Source organism: Pogoniulus pusillus, chromosome 13 (genome assembly GCF_015220805.1).
Source record: "Pogoniulus pusillus isolate bPogPus1 chromosome 13, bPogPus1.pri, whole genome shotgun sequence".
In the NCBI taxonomy this organism is placed as follows: Eukaryota; Metazoa; Chordata; class Aves; order Piciformes; family Lybiidae; genus Pogoniulus; species Pogoniulus pusillus.
The window spans coordinates 16579548-16600385 of NC_087276.1; the positions used below are offsets into that span (position 1 = coordinate 16579548).

The window sequence follows — 20838 nt, forward strand, 5'->3', positions numbered from 1 at the left end:
CAGGCACCACTGTGGGGGGCCAGAGCAGCCTTCCCAGCTGGGTGGGCAGTGAGTGGGCAGCATGTGGGCAGGCAGCATGTTGACATGCTGCGTGTCACGCAGGCTGGGTTTGGGCAGGCAGGGCAGTGGGTAGGTTGGGCAGTGTGCAGGCAGGCTGTGGGCAGAATGGCCAACATGGGTAGGCATCATGGGCAGTGTGTGGGTAGGATGGGCAGCATAGAGGCAGCATGGGCAATGTGTGGGCAGGATAGGCAGCATGGGCAGTGTGTGGGTAAAGACAGCATGAGTAGGCAGCACAGACAGTGTGTGGGTAGGATAGGCAGCATAGAGGTAGCATGAGCAGTGTGCAGGCAGGACAGGCAGCATGGGTAGGCAGCATGAACAGCATGCATAGGGCGCATGAGGGCAGGTGACATGCACAGGACTGGCAGCACAGGCGCAGTGCGTGCAGTGGCTGCCCTCTGGCGGCCGCAGCGCGGCACTGCTAAGCGCTCCCTTAAGGCAGTTTCAGGCTTTGCCTTCCCTTTCGCCCCTTCCTGCTCCCCTGCGCGGCCGCTCTCGGCTCCCCTTCTCCCCCACCCACCAAATCCACTTTTTGTAACCTGCTTCCCAACTCCCTCTCAGCCTTCCGAAGCTCAGCTACGGAAACCCAAACGCAGAGTTGTCGTTCCCAGCTCCCTTTCAAGCCTCAGGCAGTCGCAGGCAAAGCGGCTGCAAGGCTCATTGCTTGGCCCCCGCCCCGCCAAAAACCTCCCAGCCAAGCCCCTCCGCATGGATCCAGCAGCGTCAGTACAAAACAAAACTTTTATTTGGTCCGTCAGAACCTGAGTTGGAAAACCACCCATGGAGGATCCGTATGGTACAAGGAGTTACTGCTCTGCTGCTTCACAAGTGACAAAAGATCCTGTTGGGAAGAGCTGGCAGCTATGTACAGAGTTAAAAACATCCACAGCGCCCAAGGACACAGAGCAGGGTGGGAGGAAAGAAAGTGAAGGACAAAACCATCCCGAGGAGGAAGGAGCCGGGAGGAGAGGAAAATAAAACCCAACAGAGCAACGGACAGAAATACGGACAGAGCTTGGCTCAGCAGCCCCGGCTCGGGGCCAGCAAGGTGTCAGGGCAGCCCACCCACCCCTGCCACCCCCGAAGGACACAGAGGGATACACAGGGCAAACCCCAAGGGCTCCTGCCCATCCCCAGGGGACACAGACAGCAAACCTCAACCCCCAGCCTGGCTTCGTGGAAGGGGACACACACAGAGGGCAAATCTCACAGCCTCTGCCCACCCCTAAGGGACACAGAGGGTAACACACAAGGCAAAGCCCTAGGCCCCCTGCCCACACCCAGGGCACACAGACGGTAAACCCCACAGGACCCTGGCCAGCTCAGCTGCTGCTGGAGCAGGATTTGGGGCACAGGCTGCCCCACCCCAGCACGGTCCCTACCAAAACAGGGGTCAGCATCTCCCACTGGTCCCCTCCCCCAACACAGATGCAGGTCCACAGAGCTTGGTGAGGGGTAGGCAGCACTGGGGGGGACACCCCTAAAACACACACACACACACACATGCCAAGCCCAAGACCCATGGTGCCCTAAAATCATTTAGGGCAGCCCTCCATGGGGCACATCCAGGCCCTGGTAAGCCTTGGCCTTGTGTTCAGCACTTTCCACAGGATTCAGCCTCTGAAGGATGGGGCTCACTGTTGCCCCCCCCCACCAAATCACCCCCAGCCCTGGCATGGGGCAGCGTGGTACAGCCACAGGAGCTGCCCCGCTAAGCCCTGGGTGGTACCTTGGTACCTGCTGCCCCGCGGGGCACTGCCCGGGGTGCTGAGCCCTGCTCGGGCCATGGCTTCTCTCCAGGCACTGCTTTCAGCGGCCGCCTTTGCATAGTAACGTTTGTGTGCCAAGTCTGGGGGGTCCCTGCCCTGCCAGCCCCCACCCCCAGCATCACCCCACGGCCCAGCTGCCCATCCTGCAGTGGTGCTGGAGGAGGACCTTAAGCATTTCACCCCCAGGGGTGGCAAAACCCCCTTGGCAGCAGCTTCCTAAAGCAAGCAGCACCTTCTCCTCCCCAGCCCTGGCACTCAGGACAGGGGAGGTGGATGAAGGGAGTGGCCCCACACTGTCCCCACCATGAGCAGGCACGGCAGGGTGACCCTGACACCGCCTGGCCTGGCTACTGTGGTACCTCCATGCCACCTTGGTGCTGGTGGCGGATGATAGGTGGGAAGCAGACAGTGGGGAGGGCCCAGGGACAGAGTGGGGGCACACAGACGGACAGATGTCAGAGGTATATTCATTTGTTTTGCAGTGCCAGGGCCCTGGCACCGCGGGAGGGGGCAGAGTCCTGAGCACAGCGCCTAGGGAGGGCCTTGACACAAACCTGCAGCCCTGCCCTCTCCCGCAGATCCCCGGGCAGGCTGAGGGCACCAGGCCCCAGCGTGGGTACGGGGCAGGTGGGATCCTGAGATGGCCCCATGCCCATGGCCGCTCCTCGTAAAGTGCGTGGGGGGAGGCTGGTGGTGCCAGGGCAGCGGGCAGCGGGCAGAGCTGGCGCTGGCCCCGACAGCTCAGAGCATGGCACCAGGCACACTGCTTGGGCTCTACCCTGCGGCTCAGCGCCCACAGCTCAGGGAGGTGACCCCAGGCCAGAGGCTCGGTGACAGTCGGGGGGCAGCAGAGGGGGCAGGGGCAGGCGCTTCGTCATAGGGGCCGGGGGCCGTGCAGCCCTGCCACCTCGGGCGTCAGCAGCGGGTTGTGGGTGCCCTTGGTTGACATCCAGTCATTGAGGAAGGCCTGGGTGGCTTTGCGGTGTGCCAGGCGGTGCGTGATGGAGAAGCCAGCGTTGCCCTCCAGCTGGGAGAGGATCACCAACACCTGCCTGCGAAGAGAGCCGTGGGCTCAGTGCCAGGAACACCAGCTCCAGCCCAGACCCCACCCTCTGCCCACCCTTCCAGCAGCAGCTTGAGCCAGCAATGTGCCCAGGTGGCCAAGAAGGCCAGCTGCATCCTGGCCTGGCTCACCAATGGTGCCTGATCTGGAGAACGGGCTCCAGTTCTGGGCTCCCCAGCTTGAGAAGGACAGGGAACTGCTGAAGGGGATCCAGCTGCTGAGGGGCCTGGAACAGCTTGGGATGGGGAAGGGCTGAGAGCCCTGTGGCTGCTAAGCCTGGAGAGGAGTAGCCCCAGTGGGCATCTGAGCAATGCTCAGCGATACTTCAAGGGTTGGGGGCAAGAGGCTGGGACCAGGCTTTTTCCAGTGGTGCTCAGTGACAGCACAAGGGGCAATGGCCACAAACTAGGACCCAGGAAGTTCCACCTTAACATGAGCAGAAAATTCTCGACATTGGGGGTGCTGGAGGCCTGGAGCAGGTTGCCTTGAGAGCTTGTGGAGACTCCTTCTCTGGAGACTTCCAAGAACAATCTGGATGTGTTCCTGTGTGACCTGCCCTGGGTGACCCTGCTCTGGCAGAGGGGTTGGACTGGATGATCTCTGGAGGTCCCTTCCAACCTCTACCATGCTGTGATTCTGTAATAAGGTGGGCAGAGACTGTCCTTCTGTACTGGGCACTGATGAAGTCACATCTTAAGCATTTGGTTCAGTTTTTGGCCCCTCACTCCCAGAAGGGCATTAAGAGGCTGGAGCAGGGCCAGAGAAGGGCAACAGAACCGGGAAAGAGTCTACAGAACAGGGCTGGGGAGAAGCATCTAAGGAAGCTGGGGATATTGAGCCTAGGGAAGAGGAGGCTGAGGGCAGAGCTCATTGCTCTCTACAGCTCCCTGAGAGGAGGCTGCAGCCAGGTGAGAATTGGGCTCTGCTCCCTAGTCTCAGGTGATGGAAGGAGAGGAACTGGCCTGAAATTGTGCCAGGGGAGAGTTAGGTTGGAGAGAAGGACAAATTTCTTTGCTGCCAGAGTGGTCAGGGCCTGTCCCAGGCTGCCCAAGGAGGTGGTGGAGTCCCCATCCCTGGAGGTGTTCCAGAAAGGTGTGGCCATGGCACTTGGGGCCAAGGTTTGATGGCCACGGTGGTGCTGGGCTGCTGATTGGACTGGATGAGCTTGGAGGGTTTCCCAACCTCAATGATTCTACAACTCCCTGCCAGGTCCAGGCTCTGCCTCGTGTCAGGCCTGCTGCCAGCCCCCACCTGCCCAGCCCTGTCTCCCCCAGACCTGTGCAGGGGGGGGACGCTGTCCTGCGTCTTGAGGCTGCCGCGCGTGGAGACGACGTTGAAGCTGTCGGTGCAGTCGCACTGGACATGCAGGTAGGACTTCGGGTGCCGATTCTCCACCACCACGATCAGCCCCGCCCAGCCGTGCGTCAGGTAGTAGCAGGTCATCCCCTCACGGCCCTGCGGCAGGCAGCGAGTCAGAGCCACCCCAGCCTCCAGATCTCAGCCTCTGTGCCACCATGGCCCCCCGCTGCCCCAGGGTGGGCATCGGTAGGGCAGGAGGGGTTCAAGTGGCAGCCTGAGCTGACGCAGCCCTGCCGGAGTGAGGAGGATACGGCAGAGGCGGGGTCTATGCTGCTGCTGCTGGCATTATCCCCCTCCCCCAGCCCAGCCACAGGGAGGGCAGCTCCTGCCCCGTGCCACCTGCACCCACCTCATGGCGCTCGCCCTTGTTTTCAGTCAGCAGGATGATGGCATCTGCCAGCGTGGTGGGCTGGGCCTCCACCTGCTCCACCATCACCAGCCGGGAGCTGTAGATGGCCAGGATGTAGCTGGAGGAGTCGCTGGCTGGTCGGCTGCTGGTGGGGCTGGAAGCTGTGGAGACAGGTGGAGGAAGAAGGATGAGGCAGGGGAAGGATGAGGCAGGGGAAGGATGAGGCAGGGGAAGGATGAGGCAGGGGAAGGATGAGGCAGGGGAAGGATGAGGCAGGGGAAGGATGAGGCAGGGGAAGGATGAGGCAGGGGAAGGATGAGGCAGGGGAAGGATGAGGCAGGGGAGGGAGGGCGAGGCAGACCGCACCGAGCCCATGCTCCCCGGGAGCGCCCTGCCGCACCTGCAGCCAATCTCCACCCACAGCGAGGTCTCCGTGGGGAGGACCAAGGACTCTGTCAGCTCTGCCTGCCCCGCAGGCTCCTCCAGCTCGGCCCCTTACCCTGGGCGGTGGTAGGGCCGGCCAGGGCGGCACCCCAGTGGTTGAAGGCGCAGCAGACCACGGCGTACTCGCCCGGCTCCAGCATGACGTCGCAGTTGACGAACTTCTTGACGGCTCTCTTGCTGTGCGCCATCAGCCGGCCCAGGCTCAGCTTGTTGCCGCTGCTGAAGGTGGCTCGGAACACCATGATGCAGAGGTCCAGCAGGTGGCTGTCCACAGTGTCCGATCGCCTGAGCAGAGAAGGAGCAAGCAACACACATCCCAGAGTGCCAGCAGGGTGAGGGCTGGAAGGGACCTCTGGAGATCACCCAGCCCAAGCCCCTGCCAAAGCAGGGCACCCACAGCAGCTTGCCCAGCAGCACAGTGCCCAGCTGCCCTTGGAAGCTCTCCACACAAGGACACTCCACAGCCCCTCTGGGCAGCCTGCTCCAGGCCTCCAGCACCCTCATAACTACTTTCTCCTCCTGCTCAGATGGAACACCCCAGCTGCTACTTTGTGTCCACTGCCCCTTGGCCTGGCCCCAGCCTCTTGCTCCCCACAGCTTATCTCTTGCTGAGCATTGCTCAGATGCCCTTTGGGGCTGCTCTTCTGCAGGCTCTCAGCCCCAGGGCTCTCAGCCTTTGCTCCTTCCAGAGCTGCTCCAGGCCCCTCAGCAGCTTTGCAGCCTCCCCTGGACTCTCTCCGGCAGTTCTCTGTCTCTCCTGAGCTGGGGAGCCCAGAGCTGGACCCAGGACTCCAGCTGTGGCCTCCCTAGAGCAGAGTACAGCAGGAGGAGAACCTCCCTTGCCCTGCTGCCCACATTCTTCTCAATGTCCCCCAGGAGCCCATTGGCCTTCTCGGCCCCAAGGGCACACTGCTGGCTCCTGGAACTTGTTGTCCCCCAGCATTCCCAGGTCCTTCTCCAAGGAGCTGCTTCCCAGCAGGTCTCCCCTCACCTGTACTGCAGCAGGAATTTGTTTCTCCCTAGCTGCAGGACCCCACACTTGCCCTGTTTGAACTTCATGAGCTTCCTCTCCACCCAACTAACTCTCCAGCCTGGCCTGGTCTCTCTGAATAGCAGCATAGCCTGACAGGGCATCAGCCACCCCTCCTAGATGGGTACCATCACAGCCACCCAAGCACTGCCCCACAGAGTCAGGGGCAGGATGGCAGATCCAGAAGAGTCCTCCACTGCCCCATGGATGCTGCCCCAGCAGCCAGCATGCCCTCAGGGCTGGGCTGTTGGCACGAGCAAGCCCCGAAGGACCCCATGGGCAAGCTGTGCATGCCTGCTGGATGGCATGGGGTAAGAGGACAACATGGTTATGGTTTCTGCTGGCTGCAGGTCACTGCCCGTGGGCCCTGTGCTGCCCAGCTCACCTGCTGCCCTCCTGGAAGAGGGCAAACTCCAGGGCGGCACGCTCCAGCACCGTCAGCGAGGTGACCACCACCGGCCCGCTGGCCTTGTTGGGGAACATGCCCTGCACGCGCACCTCGTGCCAGTCCGAGTGCAGCTTGCAGATATCCACCGAGTCGAAGTACCTGTGGGGAGCCGCGGGGTGGGGCAGGCTGCAACAGACCTCCGAGGTCACCCAGCACAGCCATCAACCCGGCACTGCCAGGCCACGGCTCAAGCATGGCCCTCAGCACCGCTCAGTCACCTCCAGCCAAGGTGCTGCAGAGTGCCAGGGGCTGATGTGCTGCAGGAGGAGCTGAGGGACTCTGCACTGCAGCAGCTGCAGCTTTACTCTGCAGCAGCGACACAGACCACATCCTGATTTGCCACTGCTCTCATGGCAGGACTGGCACAAGGAGCTGTTGGGAACCCTCTCAGACTGGCCAGGAAATACAGCAAGAGGCAGCCTGCAGCCTTCTGCCTGTGCTGGAGGGGGCAAGAACTGAGCTCACCTGCTCTGGCACTTCCCACACAACTGTCTGGCCTGCAAAAGCCTTTCAAGATCATCCAGGCCAACCATTCTCTATCTGGTTGGGGCCGAGCCATGGCCCTCAGCACCACAGCTCTGCCTCTTGGAAAAATCACCAGGGATGGGCATTGAACCACCTCCCCAGGGAGCCTGGGCCAGGCCTTGAGAATCTTTCCAGGGAAGAAGACTCTTCTTATATCCAAACTAATCTTCTTTGGGGCAACTTGAGGCTGTTTCCTCTTGTCCTGTCACTTTGTTCCTAAGGAGCAAAGCCCCACCCTGACCTGGCTGCAGCCTCCTTTCAGGGAGCTGGAGAGAGCAATGAGGTCTCCTCTCAGCTTCCCCTTCTCCAGGCTCAACTCCTCCAGCTCCCTCAGCTGCTCCTCTCCAGCCCTGTTCTCCAGACCCTTTCCCAGCTTTCTTGCCCTTCTTTGGACCTGCTCCAGCTCCTCAATGTCCTTCTGGGATTGAGTGGTACAAAATCGGCCTCAGTATTCAAGCTGCGTCCTCACCAGTACAAAGCTGGAATCAGCCCTGCTGGGGTCCTCTGCTCTGCTCTGTACCCCAGCACGCTGCAGCTCACACGGCTGGGTGCGGCAGGCACCAAGAGGCCACCAACACCTCCCTGAGGATGTCCATGCCCCCCGCCCCACAGCCACACCCTGGGCAGCCCCGTACTTGATGAAGTCGCTGTACTCCATCCAGAAGACTCCCTCGCTGCTGCCGTGGGGCATCAGGTCGTGGCGCAGGGGCACTGGCCAGTGCGGCCACTCGTCAGACCAGCTGCCGTTCCAGGAGAAGCGGCCCCAGGGGTTCCGCAGCCGCAGCAGCCTGGAGAAGGGGAGGAGCAGAGTGAGAGCCTGGGAGGAGCAGGGCGAGAGCCTGGGAGGGAGGACGGCACAAGGAATATCACCTCTAAGATGTTCTCCCACCTCTCCAGACCCAGCCAGCCCCCTGACAGAGGGCACCAAGCCACTGCTGCCCCATCTTTCAAAGCTCTCACAGCATCTTAGACTTGATTTGCTACCCTCATCGTGGCCCACATGTGCTTGTCCTGGAACAAGCAGCTCTGAACCTGCTGCAGCTATCTCTGCCCTTCCCTGCCCCAGGGGCCTCCAACCAGATGCTGCAGAGAGGAACTCAGAAGGGAAGAGGCTCCTGAGTTTGACAGGGTTGAAGATGGGGCTTGGAATGGCATCCAGGCTGTGGGAGGCAGCATCTGCTTCTATCTCCTCCACCTTCCAAAGGTAGAAGCAAACTCTGACAGCCTCATGAACTGAAAGAGCTCAGCTCATCCTCTGCATCTTGAGAGACCAAGTGAAGCATTCTGCAGCACAGAGTCCTCCTGGAGCAGAGTGGCCCTGGCCATGGAGCCAGCGCCAGGTAGGTGAGGGCAGCCTGGGTGACAACAGCGTTTAGGTGGCACTCTGGGATGGAGGAATAGCCCTTGTTAGCCATGAGCATGGGACACCAAAGAGTCCCCTGGGGCTCAAACCTCTGTGCCCAGGGCTGCTGGCAGGCCCAGCTGCTGGCCCAGCTCACCTGAAGCCCTGGACATCCCTCACGTCCAGGATGGAGTAGGCGTGCCGGGGGCGCAGCCCCATGCTCTCGTAGGCCACGTCGTCCACCTTCATGTTGCCTCCGCCACACGATGCACCCATCAGGAACCTGCGCGGGGCACAGCAAAGCCTTTAGCGTCCTGGCAGGCCTGGTAAGGGGAAGGAAGCTTGTCCCTGCTGCTCCAGGCACAGGACAGATCCCCCCCACCAGCTGCTCCTGGATAGGCCCTCTCTGACACAACACTAAACCCCACTGGCCAGAGCTCCCTCCGCCTGCTCGTGTATGTGCTGGAGCCCAAGCTCCACAGCCTGATGCTCCAAGCAGTGCTGAAAGCTCTGTGGAGCTTTGCCCAGACCTCACCCATCTTTTGCCAGGCCCTGAGCTCCTGCCCATCTCTGCTGGCTGGCAGGGCTCAGCCTCACAGGGAAGCAAGCAGGAGGTCTGCTGTGGTTCGTGCTGCAGGGCTCAGGCCGGGCTATGGGGGCAAGTGGCCTGCAGCAGCCAGGCTTGCAGGGACACCATGCCTGGGGTGTCCTATCGGCCTCCCATGTGGCTGGCAGGAGTGAGCCTGCCTTTAACCAAGCTCAGTGCCCTCCTGCCTGAGCCAGGAGCAAGAGGTCTTTGCTTTTGCTTTGCCTATAGTTGTGGCCAGCAAAGGTGCCACAACTGGGTGGGAGACACGTGCAGGGTCAAGCACTGAAGGATACAAAACCCCTCAAAGCAAAGCAAGCAGGCTCCATGCAGCCACTTCCAAACTCCTGCAAGGCAGCAGGCAGCGTGCACAGGGAAGGTCACCAGGAGCTTCATTTCATGGGAGAAGGAAAGGCAGCAGAAATCATTTCTGAGAGCTTCAAGGGGGAGCTCCATCAATGCTCCAGGTGAGCACCAAGCATGGTGAAATCCAGCCTAGGTAATGCACTAATCCCTCTCCTCTGAGCCTCTACAAACAGATATGGAGGTTAGACTGGAGAGCAGGGAGAAATCCTTCCCAGTGAGGGTGGGGAGAGACTGGAAAAGGTTGCCCAAAGAGGTTACGGATCACAGAATCACAGAATGTGATTCCCTGGAGGTGTTGAAGGCCAGGTTGGATGAGGCCTTGAGCAACCTGGGCTGGTGGGAGGTGTCCCTGCCCATGGCAGGGTGGTTGGAACTGGATGATCTTGAAGGAACTGGATTATCATGAAGGGAATGGAAGGTCTCTTTAACAAGGAGAGGCTGAGGGAGCTGGGTCCTGGGTCTTGAAGAAGAGGAGACTGAGAGGTGACCTCATTTGTGGTATTAAAGTTGAGAGCCCAGTACATGGAGCCAGGCTCTGCTCTGCCAGGACAAAGGGCAGTGGTAGAATTTGAAGCATAGGAAGTTCCATGTAAACACAAGGGGGAATGTTTTCCCTGTGAGGGTGACAGAGCCCTGGAGCAGGGGGGCTGTGGAGTCTCCCTCTCTGAAGAATTCCAAACCCACACAGATGCCTTCCAGTGTGATCTGGTACAGGTGATCCTGCTGTGTAGAGGGGCTGGACTGGCTGAGCTTTGGAGGTCCCTTCCAGCCCCTGCCATTCTGTGATGCTGAGGAACTGGATGATCTTTAAGCTCCCTTCCAACCCGACCCATCCCTATGAATCTACGAACGACAGCAGCCCCCCACCTCGACCCCCCCTCTCCGAGTGTCCGTGCTCCTGCCACGGTGCTCTCCTGCCTGGTCTTACCCAGCCTCCTTAGAACTCAGCATTTTGGCCCAGATGAGGTCAGTGTCAATGGGCTCCTCGCGAGGGTTAGTGGAGCTGACCTGCAGCATCAGGCTCTCGCAGGGGGCACCCGTTAGTGTAGCCAGGCCTTCGATAGCACGCCCGGCCTGCAGGGCAAAGTACGAACCGTGCAGCTTGGCCAGGGCCTTCTCAATCAGGGCAACCCACAGCTGCTTCCTCTGGGCCTGTGGGGAGAGGGAGAGACAAGAGACACTTCACCAGTGCCCCAGCGAGGCAGGCGGCCGACCCTCGGCTGCTTCGCTGCTGGCAGCAAACTGGCTGGAATGGCTGCATGGCCACTCGGGGAGACCTGGGCAGGCTGCAGGGCTGGGCAAGAGAAAGCTGCTGAAGTTTAGCCAGGGCAAGGGCAGGGTCCTGCAGCTGGTGAGGAACAACCCCATAGGTCAGCACAGCTGAAGAGCAGCTCTGAGGGAAAGGACTAAGGAGTGCTGGTGGACAGCAGGATACCCATGAGCCAGCAGTGTGCTCTTGCAGCCAAGAAGACCAATGGCATCCTGGGGTGCATGAGGAAGAGTGTGGCCAGCAGAGCAAAGGAGGTTCTCTTCCCTCTCTACTCTGCCCTAGGAAGGCCACAGCTGGAGCCCTGGGTCCAGTTCTGGGCTCCTCAACTCAAGAAGGACAAAGAACTTCTGGAAAGAGTCCAGCACAGGGCCACTGAGGTGCTGAGGGCACTGCAAGAGCTCTCACCTGAGGAGAGGCTGAGGGAGCTGGGGTTGGGCAGCCTGGAGAAGAAGAGGCTGAGGGGGGTCTTCAGTATGCTTAGAAATATCTAAGGAGTGGGTGTCAGAAGGATGGGGCCAGACTCTTCTCAGTGCTCCCCAGTGACAAGGGGCAATGCTCAGTGTTTTGTTTGCCCAGTGTAATTCCTCCTTGGGATATTACCCTGGAGTAAATATCCAGGAGTACCTGGTGCCAGCAGAGCAGGCAGGCTGGCAGGAGTGGTGCCCACCCTGCAAACAATTCCTTACTTCTGCTCCAACTGGATCTGAAAAGGGTTGAATACTGGGAAGAGGCTACTGAGCACATCTGGGAGCCTTTCACTCGTGGTAACCCAGATCCAACACACCTCTGGCAAAGCAGGCTGCCTGGAGCAAACAGCCATGGGGCTGATCAGATTTCACTCAGGGAACAGGGACACCGTTTCAAGGACATCTCCAAATGCCCTCTGCCAGATGGGCAAAGTCCTCTCTCACAGCCCAGGGACAGCAGCAAGATCTAATTACACTGCATGAGTTCTGCAGAGGGAGAAACTGCCTGCAGTGGCTTTGCTCTGCTGCCAGGCTGCTGCTCTGCTGCCAGGCTGCTGCTCTGGGCATTGCCAGGCTAGTTATGGATTCAGAAATAAATGTAGCAGCTGCACAAATGCACCTAGAGGTCTGCACAGCCTCCATCAGCCCCAGCTCAGGGCACAACCTTCACCACCACATCCAAGCCGCTGCTGCAGGTCTTTGCCTTATCTGCACTTTGCCTTTTTGAGCTTCAACAAGGCCAAGCACAGGCTTCAAACCTGGCTCAAGGCAACCCTCACTGTCAGTCCAGACTGAGGGATGGTGAGACGGAGAGCAGCCCTGCAGCCAAGGGCTTGGGAGGGCTGGTGGGGGTGAAGCTGGACAGGAGGCAACAATGGGCACTGGCAGCACAGAAGGCCAAGGGCAGCCTGGGCTGCATCCAAAGCAGTGTGGGCAGAGCTGGAGAGGGGATCCTGCCCTTCTGCTCTGCTCTGGGGAGACCTCACTGCAGGGCTGGGCCAGCTGTAGGACTCCCCAGCACAAGGACCTGGAGCTGCTGGAGAGCATCCAGAGGAGGCCACCAAGATGACCAGAAGGTGGAGAACCTCTGCAAGAATTGGGGCTGTGCAGCCTGGAGAAGGCTCCAGAGAGACCTCAGAGCAGCCTCCAGTGCCTGAAGGGACTGCAGGAAAGCTGGGAAGAGACTTTTGACAAGAGCTGGGAGCGCCAAGATGAGGGACAATGGTTTGAAACTGGAACAGGGGAGATTTAGGTTGGACATCAGAAATTCTGCACATTGAGAATGGTAAAATACTGTCACAGGCAGCCTAGGGCTGTGGTTGAGGCTCCAGCCCTGGAAACATTCAAGGTCAGACTGGATGTGGCCCTGGGCAGCCTGCTCTAGTTGGAGATGTCCCTACTGCCTGTAGGGGACTTGGACGAGATGCCCTTGGAGGGTCCCTTCCAACCTGGTGCATTTTGTGAATCTGCCACATGGTGCTGGCACCAAGCTGTGCTTTGCCTTTCATTCTGGGCATGCCGAGGCTGTGGGGAGAAGCCTCTGCTCCAGGCCCTGACTGCAGGGGGGACAATGAGGACAGAAGGCAAGAAGCTGTTTGCTGGCCTCTTCCCCCAACCGATGGAGTTCTTCTGTACTGGGTAATTGGAGGGCAGCAGGGGCAGAGCACTGGGCCACTGTGGCTGTGTGACTCACAGGTGGCAGTGGAGAGCTGGTCAAGGAAGGCAGAGCAGTGATTTCCTTCTGCTGGGTAAAGATGAGAGAGCATTTCAGTGCTGTGTGAGTCCTCCACTCAAAAAAAACCTCTGCTGCTAGGCAGCAGCTAGGACAAGAACCTGATTTCTCCTTCCTTTTGGAAGCTCTCTGCTTTTCCTTTTGTAGCCCCCACAGCCAGCTCACACAGCCCCTGGGCAAGGGGCACAAAGTAGCAGCCAGGAGGTTCCATCTGAGCAGGAGGAGAAAGCTGTTTGTTGTGAAGGTGCTGGAGGCCTGGAGCAGGCTGCCCAGAGGGGCTGTGGAGTGTTCTTGTGTGGAGAGCTTCCAAGGGCAGCTGGGCACTGTGCTGCTGGGCAAGCTGCTGTGGGTGCCCTGCTTTGGCAGGGGGTTGGACTGAATGACCTCCAGAGGTCTCTTCCAACCCCACCCTGCTGGCACTCTGGGATTTGCAGAACAAAGTCCAACCCAATACTCCTGGGTCCCTGTCTCCTCCTGACTTCGTTTTGCTTGGCAGATTTTGCTGCCTGAGCTCCAATGAAGATGTTCTCAGTCTCCTTCATGGACATGATCCTAGCAAGCGCCCCCGGGCCTGGCAGGCAGGGCAGGACACAAGGGCCCAAAGCAGCTGAAGGAGCTTCCTTCAGCCTAGCAGATGCCACCCGAGTGTGCTCAGAGCAACTGGGTGGGCACTGGCTCGAAACCGGCTCATTTGTTGTGCCATCCCCTCCCTCTCCACAGTCCCTGCCTGGCAGAGCCAAGTTGCCAGACCTCCCTGCAGAGGAGAGAAGCAGCTTGGCCTCAGCCTCTCACAGCACAAAATACACAGGTCAAAATATTTGTCTGTTGCTGTGCAGGATGAGGAGGGCTTCCCACACAGGCAAAATAGACTTAGCTATACAATCCAGATGCCAAAAGAGGCCTAAATAGGTTTATAGTTATGGTTTTAAACTGAAAGAGGGGAGATTTAGAGTAGACATTAAGAAATTTTTCACTGTGAGGGTGGGGAGAGCCTGGCCCAGGCTGTGCAGAGAGGTGGGGGCTGACCCATGGCTGGGACCACTGCAGGTCAGGTTGTGTGGGGCTGTGAGCAACCTGCTCTATTTGGGGATGTCCCTGCTGAATGCTGGACTGAATGGGCTTGGAAGGTCCCTTCTCACCCAACCCAGTCAGGGATTCTTTGTTTCTACACTACGGCCTCTGAGAGTTCAGCTGTCCTGAGTGCACAGAGCAGGCCAAGAGCTGCAAACGCCCCAGGATCCACAGTTTGCATCAGGTTGGAAGGGATCCTCCAAAGGCATCTTGTTCAACACCCCTGCAGGCAGGAAGGACACCTCCAACTAGATCAGGCTACCTATAGAATCACTGAATGGTTTAGATTGGAAGGGATCTCACAGCTCATCCAGTTCCAACCCCCTGCCATAGGCAGGGACACCTCCCACTAGGACAGGTTGCTCAAGGCCTCATCCAACCTGGTCCTGAACACCTCCAGGGAGGTTGTGGAGCACAGAATCACAGAATGTGATCCCATTCTGTGATTCTGTGCTCCACAACCTCCCTGGGCAATCTGTGCCAGTGTTCCAGCGTACCCACACCAAACCTGACCTTGAACATCTCAAGGGATGCAACCTGCACCACACCCCTGGGCAGCCTGTATCAGTGTCTCACCATCACCATGCCCCATGCAGCACAGAACAGAGGCCTCACCCCGCCTCACAGCAGCATCTCCTCCCATGGCCTCCCTCAGCCCTTTCCTAGGAGAGCCAGGGGCCAGCCCCCCCACCTGGTGGCGGTGCCCCGGGGCTGCTGACCTGGGAGAAGAGGAGGTAGCCGCACTCGTCGCAGGGCAGCATGTCGTCCACCAGCACCGTGGTCCAGGTGCCATCCTTGCACAGCCGCACCTGGTAGGCACCCTCGGGACACAGGCTCCGGGTGATCATCACCCTCTCCACCAGCTCTGGTCGCTCGGCCAGCACGGCCAGGGCACTCAGGAACCTGCCAGAGGCACAGGGGACAGCCATGTGGCACGGCCTCAGGGCGGCACAGAAAGGCAGCGGGCAGCTGCTAGGGGAAAGGGGAGGCAGAGGATGGGGCACATGCTGAGGGCATAAGGGGGTCTGAGGCGGGCCCAGGGTTGGATGGAGGAGGGGGATAGGAGGAAGGGCAGGGGGGCCAGGCTGGCTGGCTCCCCGTCCTTACCAGCAGTTTCCCAGCAGCCCTTGCAGGATGTCGGAGGGCCTGGGCGTGCGGAACACAGACCACTTGACCGCCCGCTCCTTGAAGATGCTGCAGTTGATCTCGTGGGGCCGCAGCCACTGCTTCACCCTCTGCTGCACGCTGTCCCCCTCGGGGAAGCCCACCGACCTGGGCCCGGGGGGGAAGCTGTCATCCACGAAATTCACTTTGTTCTGCCAGAGTAAAAGGCAAGAGGAGAGTCAGTCTGCAGCTCCCGCGGCGCCTGGCACCGGGCTGGCCAGGAAAGCCTCTCTCTGCGCCCCACTGGTGGGCACAGAGCCCCCAGCCCTCCTGCCTGTTTGCTGGCAATGGCCCAGGTCCATTTGCTGTGGTGCCCAGGGACAGGACAAGGGGCAATGGGCACAAAGTGGCAGCCAGGAGGTTACAGCTGAGCAGGAGGAGAAAGTTGTTTGTTGTGAGGGTGCTGGAGGCCTGGATCAGGCTGCCCAGAGAGGCTGTGGAGTGTCCTTGTGTGGAGAGCTTCCAAGGCCAGCTGGGCACTGTGCTGCTGGGCAAGCTGCTGTGGGTGCCCTGCTGTGGCAGGGGCTTGGGCTGAGTGACCTCCAGAGGTCCCTTCCAGCCCCCACCATGCTGGCACTCTGGGACTTTGTGTGCCACGTCCAGTACTTAGCCCTGCCATGAGCCAGCTCACCCCAAGCTCAGGACTCTGACTCAGATCTGCCCTTTTCTGTCTCACAGGAACTTCCCTGGGCAGAGACTGTCTCACACTTTCTGCTGGTGCTAAAAGCCAGGCCATAGGGGACCTTGGCTGCTCCTAAGCAGCAGAGCATGGCAGCAGCAGGATGCGAGGAGCCACCTGGCAAATGCTCCTAACCTGAGCCCTGTGCCATGAGCTGAGCTTTCCCTGCTGCAGAAGGGACACAATGGGCTTGAAGGTGCTGAGCCACCATCAGCGCACCGCCAGGGAGGAGGAGTGGGGCAGTTTTCCCTCCTGGATTCAGCCTGGCACAAACAGGCAATTCCAGAGTGGGAGTGTTCTGTGTCCCAGCCCTCCTGCCAGAGCTGCGGGACAGAAAGGCTCAAATTGTGTGAGGGCAGGTTCAGGTTGGACATGAGGAACAATTTCTTCCCATTAGGGGTTCTCAGGCACTGTCCCAGGCTGCCCAGTGAGGTGGTGCAGCCCCCACCCCTGGAGGTGTTTATAGCCACCTGGATGTGGTACTGAGGGAGGTGGTTTTGTGGCAGTGGCTGAGCAGCAGTGCTGGGACTGGGAGCTCTGGGCAAGTGGTTGGACTTGATGACCTTCAAGGGCTCTGCCAACCTCAGCAGTTCTATAGTAATAGCATCAGCCACAGAGGCAGGATGGCTCCAGGAGCTTCCCCAAGGAGAGGAGGGTGGCTTCTTCAGGTGGTGTCCAAAGGGGTGCAGTAAGAACCAGGATCTCTTTGTTATTGTTAATTAAATGAAGTGAGATTCTTGTAGCAGAAACCAGCCCTGATAGAAATCAAGATAAGGGACTATGGCTGGGAGAGGGGAGATTGAGAGTGGAGAGGAGGAAGAAATTCTTGTCAGTGAGTGGGGGGAGACTGGCACAGGTTGCCCAGGGAGGTCATGGATCACAGAATGTGATTTTTAATCACATTCCTTGATTCTGTGATCCACAACCTTCCTGGAGGTGTTGAAGGCCAGGGCTGGATGAGGCCTTGAGCAACCTGGCACAGTTCAAATGCCAGTGTGTGTGCAAAGGGCAGGTCCCAGGGCTTGCTGCTGTTCTCAAGGGGAGTGTCTGCTCCATGCAGCTGAAGAGCATCACTTCTGCTGTATCTCCACAGGTTCCAGCCTCACACACTCATCAGTCCTTCCCCCAGCCCTGCAGAGCCCCTGGCTGCCTGTAAGCAGCAGCAGGACACAACAGAGGTTTTGTTTGGGTGGGGTTTTCAGGCTGCCACTGATCCAGCAGCCTGGCATAGAGGGCTGAAGGTGCTTCACTAAGGCTCTGACCGAGCACAGTGCAGGATGGGACAAGGCAGAGTCCCCTTCCTGGCCACACAGAGCTGCCAATTCAGCTTGGCCACCTCTCAGAACTCACAGAATCATGAATTGTTCAGGCTGGAAAAGCCCTTCAAGATCATCCAGTCCAACCAGCAACCTAACATCTCCATGGCCACTGAACCCCTAGTGCCATGGCCACAGGTTTCTTGCACACCTCCAGGCAGGGGGCCTCAGCCACCTCCCTGAGCAACCTGTTGCAGCGTTCCAGCAGCCTCCTGCTGCAGAACTTGCTCCTAAAGAGCCTGGCTGCTGCTGCTGCTGCTTGTCCCCCACCCTCCAGACACTTATAAACATCAGTAAGGTCCCCTCTGGGGCTGCTCTTCTGTTGAGTAACCAGTCTCAGGTCTCTCAGTCTTTCCTCATCACAATCCAGTCCCTTCATCATCCTCATAGCTTCTGCTGGACTCTCTCTAGTCTATCCCTGTCCCTCATGAACTGGGGAACTCAGCACTGGACACAATGACAGAACTGTCAGTGCTGGAAGGGACCTCAGGGTTCATCCAGCTCCAAACCCCCTGCATGGGCAGGGATACCTCACTCTAGATCAGACTGTTCACAGCCACATCCATCCTGGCCTTAAAGACCTCCAGGGATGAGGCTTCCACCACCTCCTTGGGCAACCCATTCCAGGCTCTCACCACCCTCATGCTGAAGAACTTCTTCCTAACATCCAGTCTGAATCTACCCATTTCCAGCTTTGTTCCATTCCTCCCAGTCCTATCACTGCCTGACAGCCTAAAAAGTCCCTCAGCAGCTTTCCTGTGGCCCCTGGCAGATACTGGAAGGCCACAATGAGGTCTCCTCAGAGCCTTCTCTTCTCCAGACTGAACAGCCTCAACACTTAGCAGGGCAGTGCGGACTTGGCAGGAGGTGTTGGACTCGACCATCTCTGGAGGTCTCTTCCGACCTCTGAGGTTCAGAGATTCAGTGACTGGCAGGAGAACCTCCCTTGCCCAGCTGGGGCAGGAGCCTCCCGCGAGCCAAGTCGGGGGCGGGTCCGGGGCAGGGCTGTGCCAGCGCTCGCTCACCTCTCGGCAGAAGGTGACGATGTTCTCCCAGAGGGCCTTGGCCTCGCCCTCGTCTGTCTGCCGCCTCTTCTCCACGTGCATGCTCTCGCGCCTCTTCAGCGGCTTCAGGCCCTTGCGCTGCGCCATGTACTGCTGCGGCGTGTGGCAGGCCGCGCAGTGCTTGGCCTTCAGCTCGTTCAGCAGCGTGCAGGCGGGACAAGCCCACTGCCCGGGCCTGTCCTGCCCGCCGGGCAGCTGCGAGGGGAACAGCCTGGCGACCTTGCGGGCCGAGGGGGCCCTGGCGCCGCAGGGGCAGGCGGCGCGGTCGGAGGCGCCGCAGTCCGGGCAGCAGCGCGGGGTGGGCTCGGCCTGTGCGCTGTGCTCCTGGAAGCCGTGCAGCTTGGAGCAGCCGCAGGCCTTGCACTTCTGCGCCAGCGTGGGGTTCTTGAGCGTGCACTTGGAACAGGACCAGGTGGTGAAGTCCGGGCTGGAAGGGCTGCAGGGGGTGAACCTCACCGAGTCACCCGTCAGGTTGATGGTGTCGCTGCCTCTCTGGGCGCCGCAAGCCTCGCATTTGCTGGCCCCGGAGGAGTTGAGCAGGGAGCAGGAGCTGCACTTCCAGTGGGACGGGCTGACCTCCATCTCCTCCTCCAGCACGCTCAGCCGCTTGTTGGACAGCAGCTCCTGGAAGCGCGCGGCCGGGGCGGCCCTGGCCTGGCCCTGTGGAGAGCCCTTCTGCCCCGCCGAGCTCTGGGTGGCAGCCTGGCAGGCTTCGGGGCCTGGCATCTGCAGCTGCGGGGGCACCTCCCGGCGACTTCGGGGCACGGGGTTATTCTGGAGCCCCGGGGAGAAGGGGCTGAAAGGTGGCATCTTCTGGGCCTCTTGTTCCATAGCCACTGGACCTTGAGCGGCCGCAGCGTCACCGTCGGAGATTTCCGCAGAGGCTGACGGCTGCGGGGTGGAGGGGGCCATGTGAAATCCAGCGGGGGTGATGACTTCGGGGACGACCAGCGCCTCGGGGGGGATCTTGGGCAGGGACAGCTTGCGCGGGCCCCCGCAGGCGGAGCAGGAGTTGGCCACGGGGGTGTTGTGCAGCGTGCAGCGCTGGCAGGCCCAGCCGCTCTCCGGCTCCGCTTCCTCCGGGCTCTTCCCCTCCGAGTCCTCACTGCTGCTCTCTGTCTTGGCAGCCTCCTCCTTGGCCGTGCCCTTGGGCTCTGCCAGCACGGCAGGCTTGGGCAAGATGCCGTTGATGACCGGCAAGGGGGAGCTGCTGGGGCCTGGCTCCGGGGCGAAGCCGCACACCTCGCAGGTCTCCTTGCCCAGGTAGTTGCGGAAGGTGCAGCGGGCACAGGCCCATTTCTGCTCCTCCACGCTGAGCCGCAGGATGTGGTTGAGGTCGGGCTTCTGGCGGGGGGCTTCACAGATGGAGCACTGGCGCTGGCCAACAGGGTTCAGGAAGGTGCAGCGGGTGCAGGACCACTCGCGGACGGCAGCCATGGAGCCAGGAGAGTGAGAGTGGCTGGAAGAGAGCAAAAGGCAGTGTAAGGCTAAGGCTGCCCAGAACATGAGAGTACCACACACTGCCTGGGCTGGCACGGTGAGGACCTCGCTCCCAGGAAAGGGACAACCATCAGCCCTGACACTGCTCTTCAGGCACACCTTCTCCTGACACTGCCAACCTACTTCTCCAAGGGCTTGGTGATGGCTTCCCCCCAGAACACTTCAGGAAGGGCACAAGAAGCAGCCCTACAACCTCTCTCCGAAGGCAGGCATGCACCTCAGTGAGCAAGCCCAAACCTTCTGTGCTCCACCTCAGCACTGCTCCACATCTGCAACCTGTTGGTCACCCTCTGCAGGAGGTGCAGCCTGCTGTGCCTTCTTGCTGCTGTCAGGGTCAGCTCTCTCCTCCTTTGGTGTTCCTGCCTCCCTCCTCTCCTTCTGCTCCTCTCCTCACGCCTCACCACTACGCTACCCACGCTGGGAGAACTGTGTTAGGCCAGATCAGACAGCAGCAAGCAAAGAGAAGCAGCCTGCATATGATAGAAGAGTAGGGGCTGGAAGGGAGCTCTGGATCACCTAGAGCAGGTAGCACAGGAGTGCATGCAGGTGGGTTTGGAATGTCTCCAGAGACTCCACCACCAGGTGTTTTCACCCGGCTATGGGCTTTGGGGCCTGCCCATCCTGGCAGCAGCAGCTCCTGACCCTCCCCTGCCCAGCCTCCAGCAGAGGTGTTTTGGATCAGCAGGCTCTCAGGGGCACCATGCCCCAGCTCCAGCTCCTGCCCCACTTACCTGTGCAGCAGAGAGACCACAGAGCACTGCTGTCAGCACCAGCCCTCAGTGACCACCTCCAGTGTTGCCTGGAACCCTGATGGGGGAACAGGTCCCAGGCACACCAGAGCCACCTCCCTGTAGGGCAGAAGGTCACTCCAACTCTTTCTAGGCAGGGTCAGTTTGCAGCAGCACAGCAGCAGCTCCCCAGCCTATGGTGACCACTGGGCTAGCAGGGAGCAGCACTCTTGGGGCTGTCAGGAAGGTGATGCCATGCTTGCTGACGGCAAGAACAAGTAATCCTGGCCCTGCACAGTGCCCTTTGTCCCCTGCTAGGGCTCATTTCCTGGAGTTTTGAGTAAAGGTGGGGCTGGAACAGAGCTTTCTGCTTCCTCCTCCTCCCCCCCAGAGGTCAAAACAGGTCTCCTGCAGGTAAACATGCAGGATAAGCCTGGAGCCCTCCCTCTGTGCACTCCTGCTCCCAAGTAAGGCAGCCCCACACTGCAGGTAGCTATGGCTGT

The 20838-nt window shown here is 59.9% G+C and overlaps 1 protein-coding gene across 8 annotated transcripts in view; it reads right to left on the minus strand.

The window, feature by feature from the left end:
- Positions 1-790: 790 nt before the first annotated feature.
- The window catches only part of CAPN15 (calpain 15), a 62996-nt gene continuing 42948 nt past the window's right edge, over positions 791-20838 (minus strand). For all 8 annotated transcript variants that reach the window (XM_064153148.1, XM_064153154.1, XM_064153152.1 and 5 more), the window contains 11 exons: positions 18069-19566; positions 14992-15200; positions 14604-14787; positions 10273-10496; positions 8550-8675; positions 7686-7838; positions 6463-6624; positions 5103-5332; positions 4604-4764; positions 4172-4350; positions 791-2884 (listed from right to left, as the gene is read on the minus strand). In XM_064153148.1, the coding sequence (XP_064009218.1) occupies positions 2707-2884; positions 4172-4350; positions 4604-4764; positions 5103-5332; positions 6463-6624; positions 7686-7838; positions 8550-8675; positions 10273-10496; positions 14604-14787; positions 14992-15200; positions 18069-19566 (3304 nt within the window). In that variant the 3' untranslated portion in view covers positions 791-2706. The remainder of the gene's footprint in view (positions 2885-4171; positions 4351-4603; positions 4765-5102; positions 5333-6462; positions 6625-7685; positions 7839-8549; positions 8676-10272; positions 10497-14603; positions 14788-14991; positions 15201-18068; positions 19567-20838) is intronic.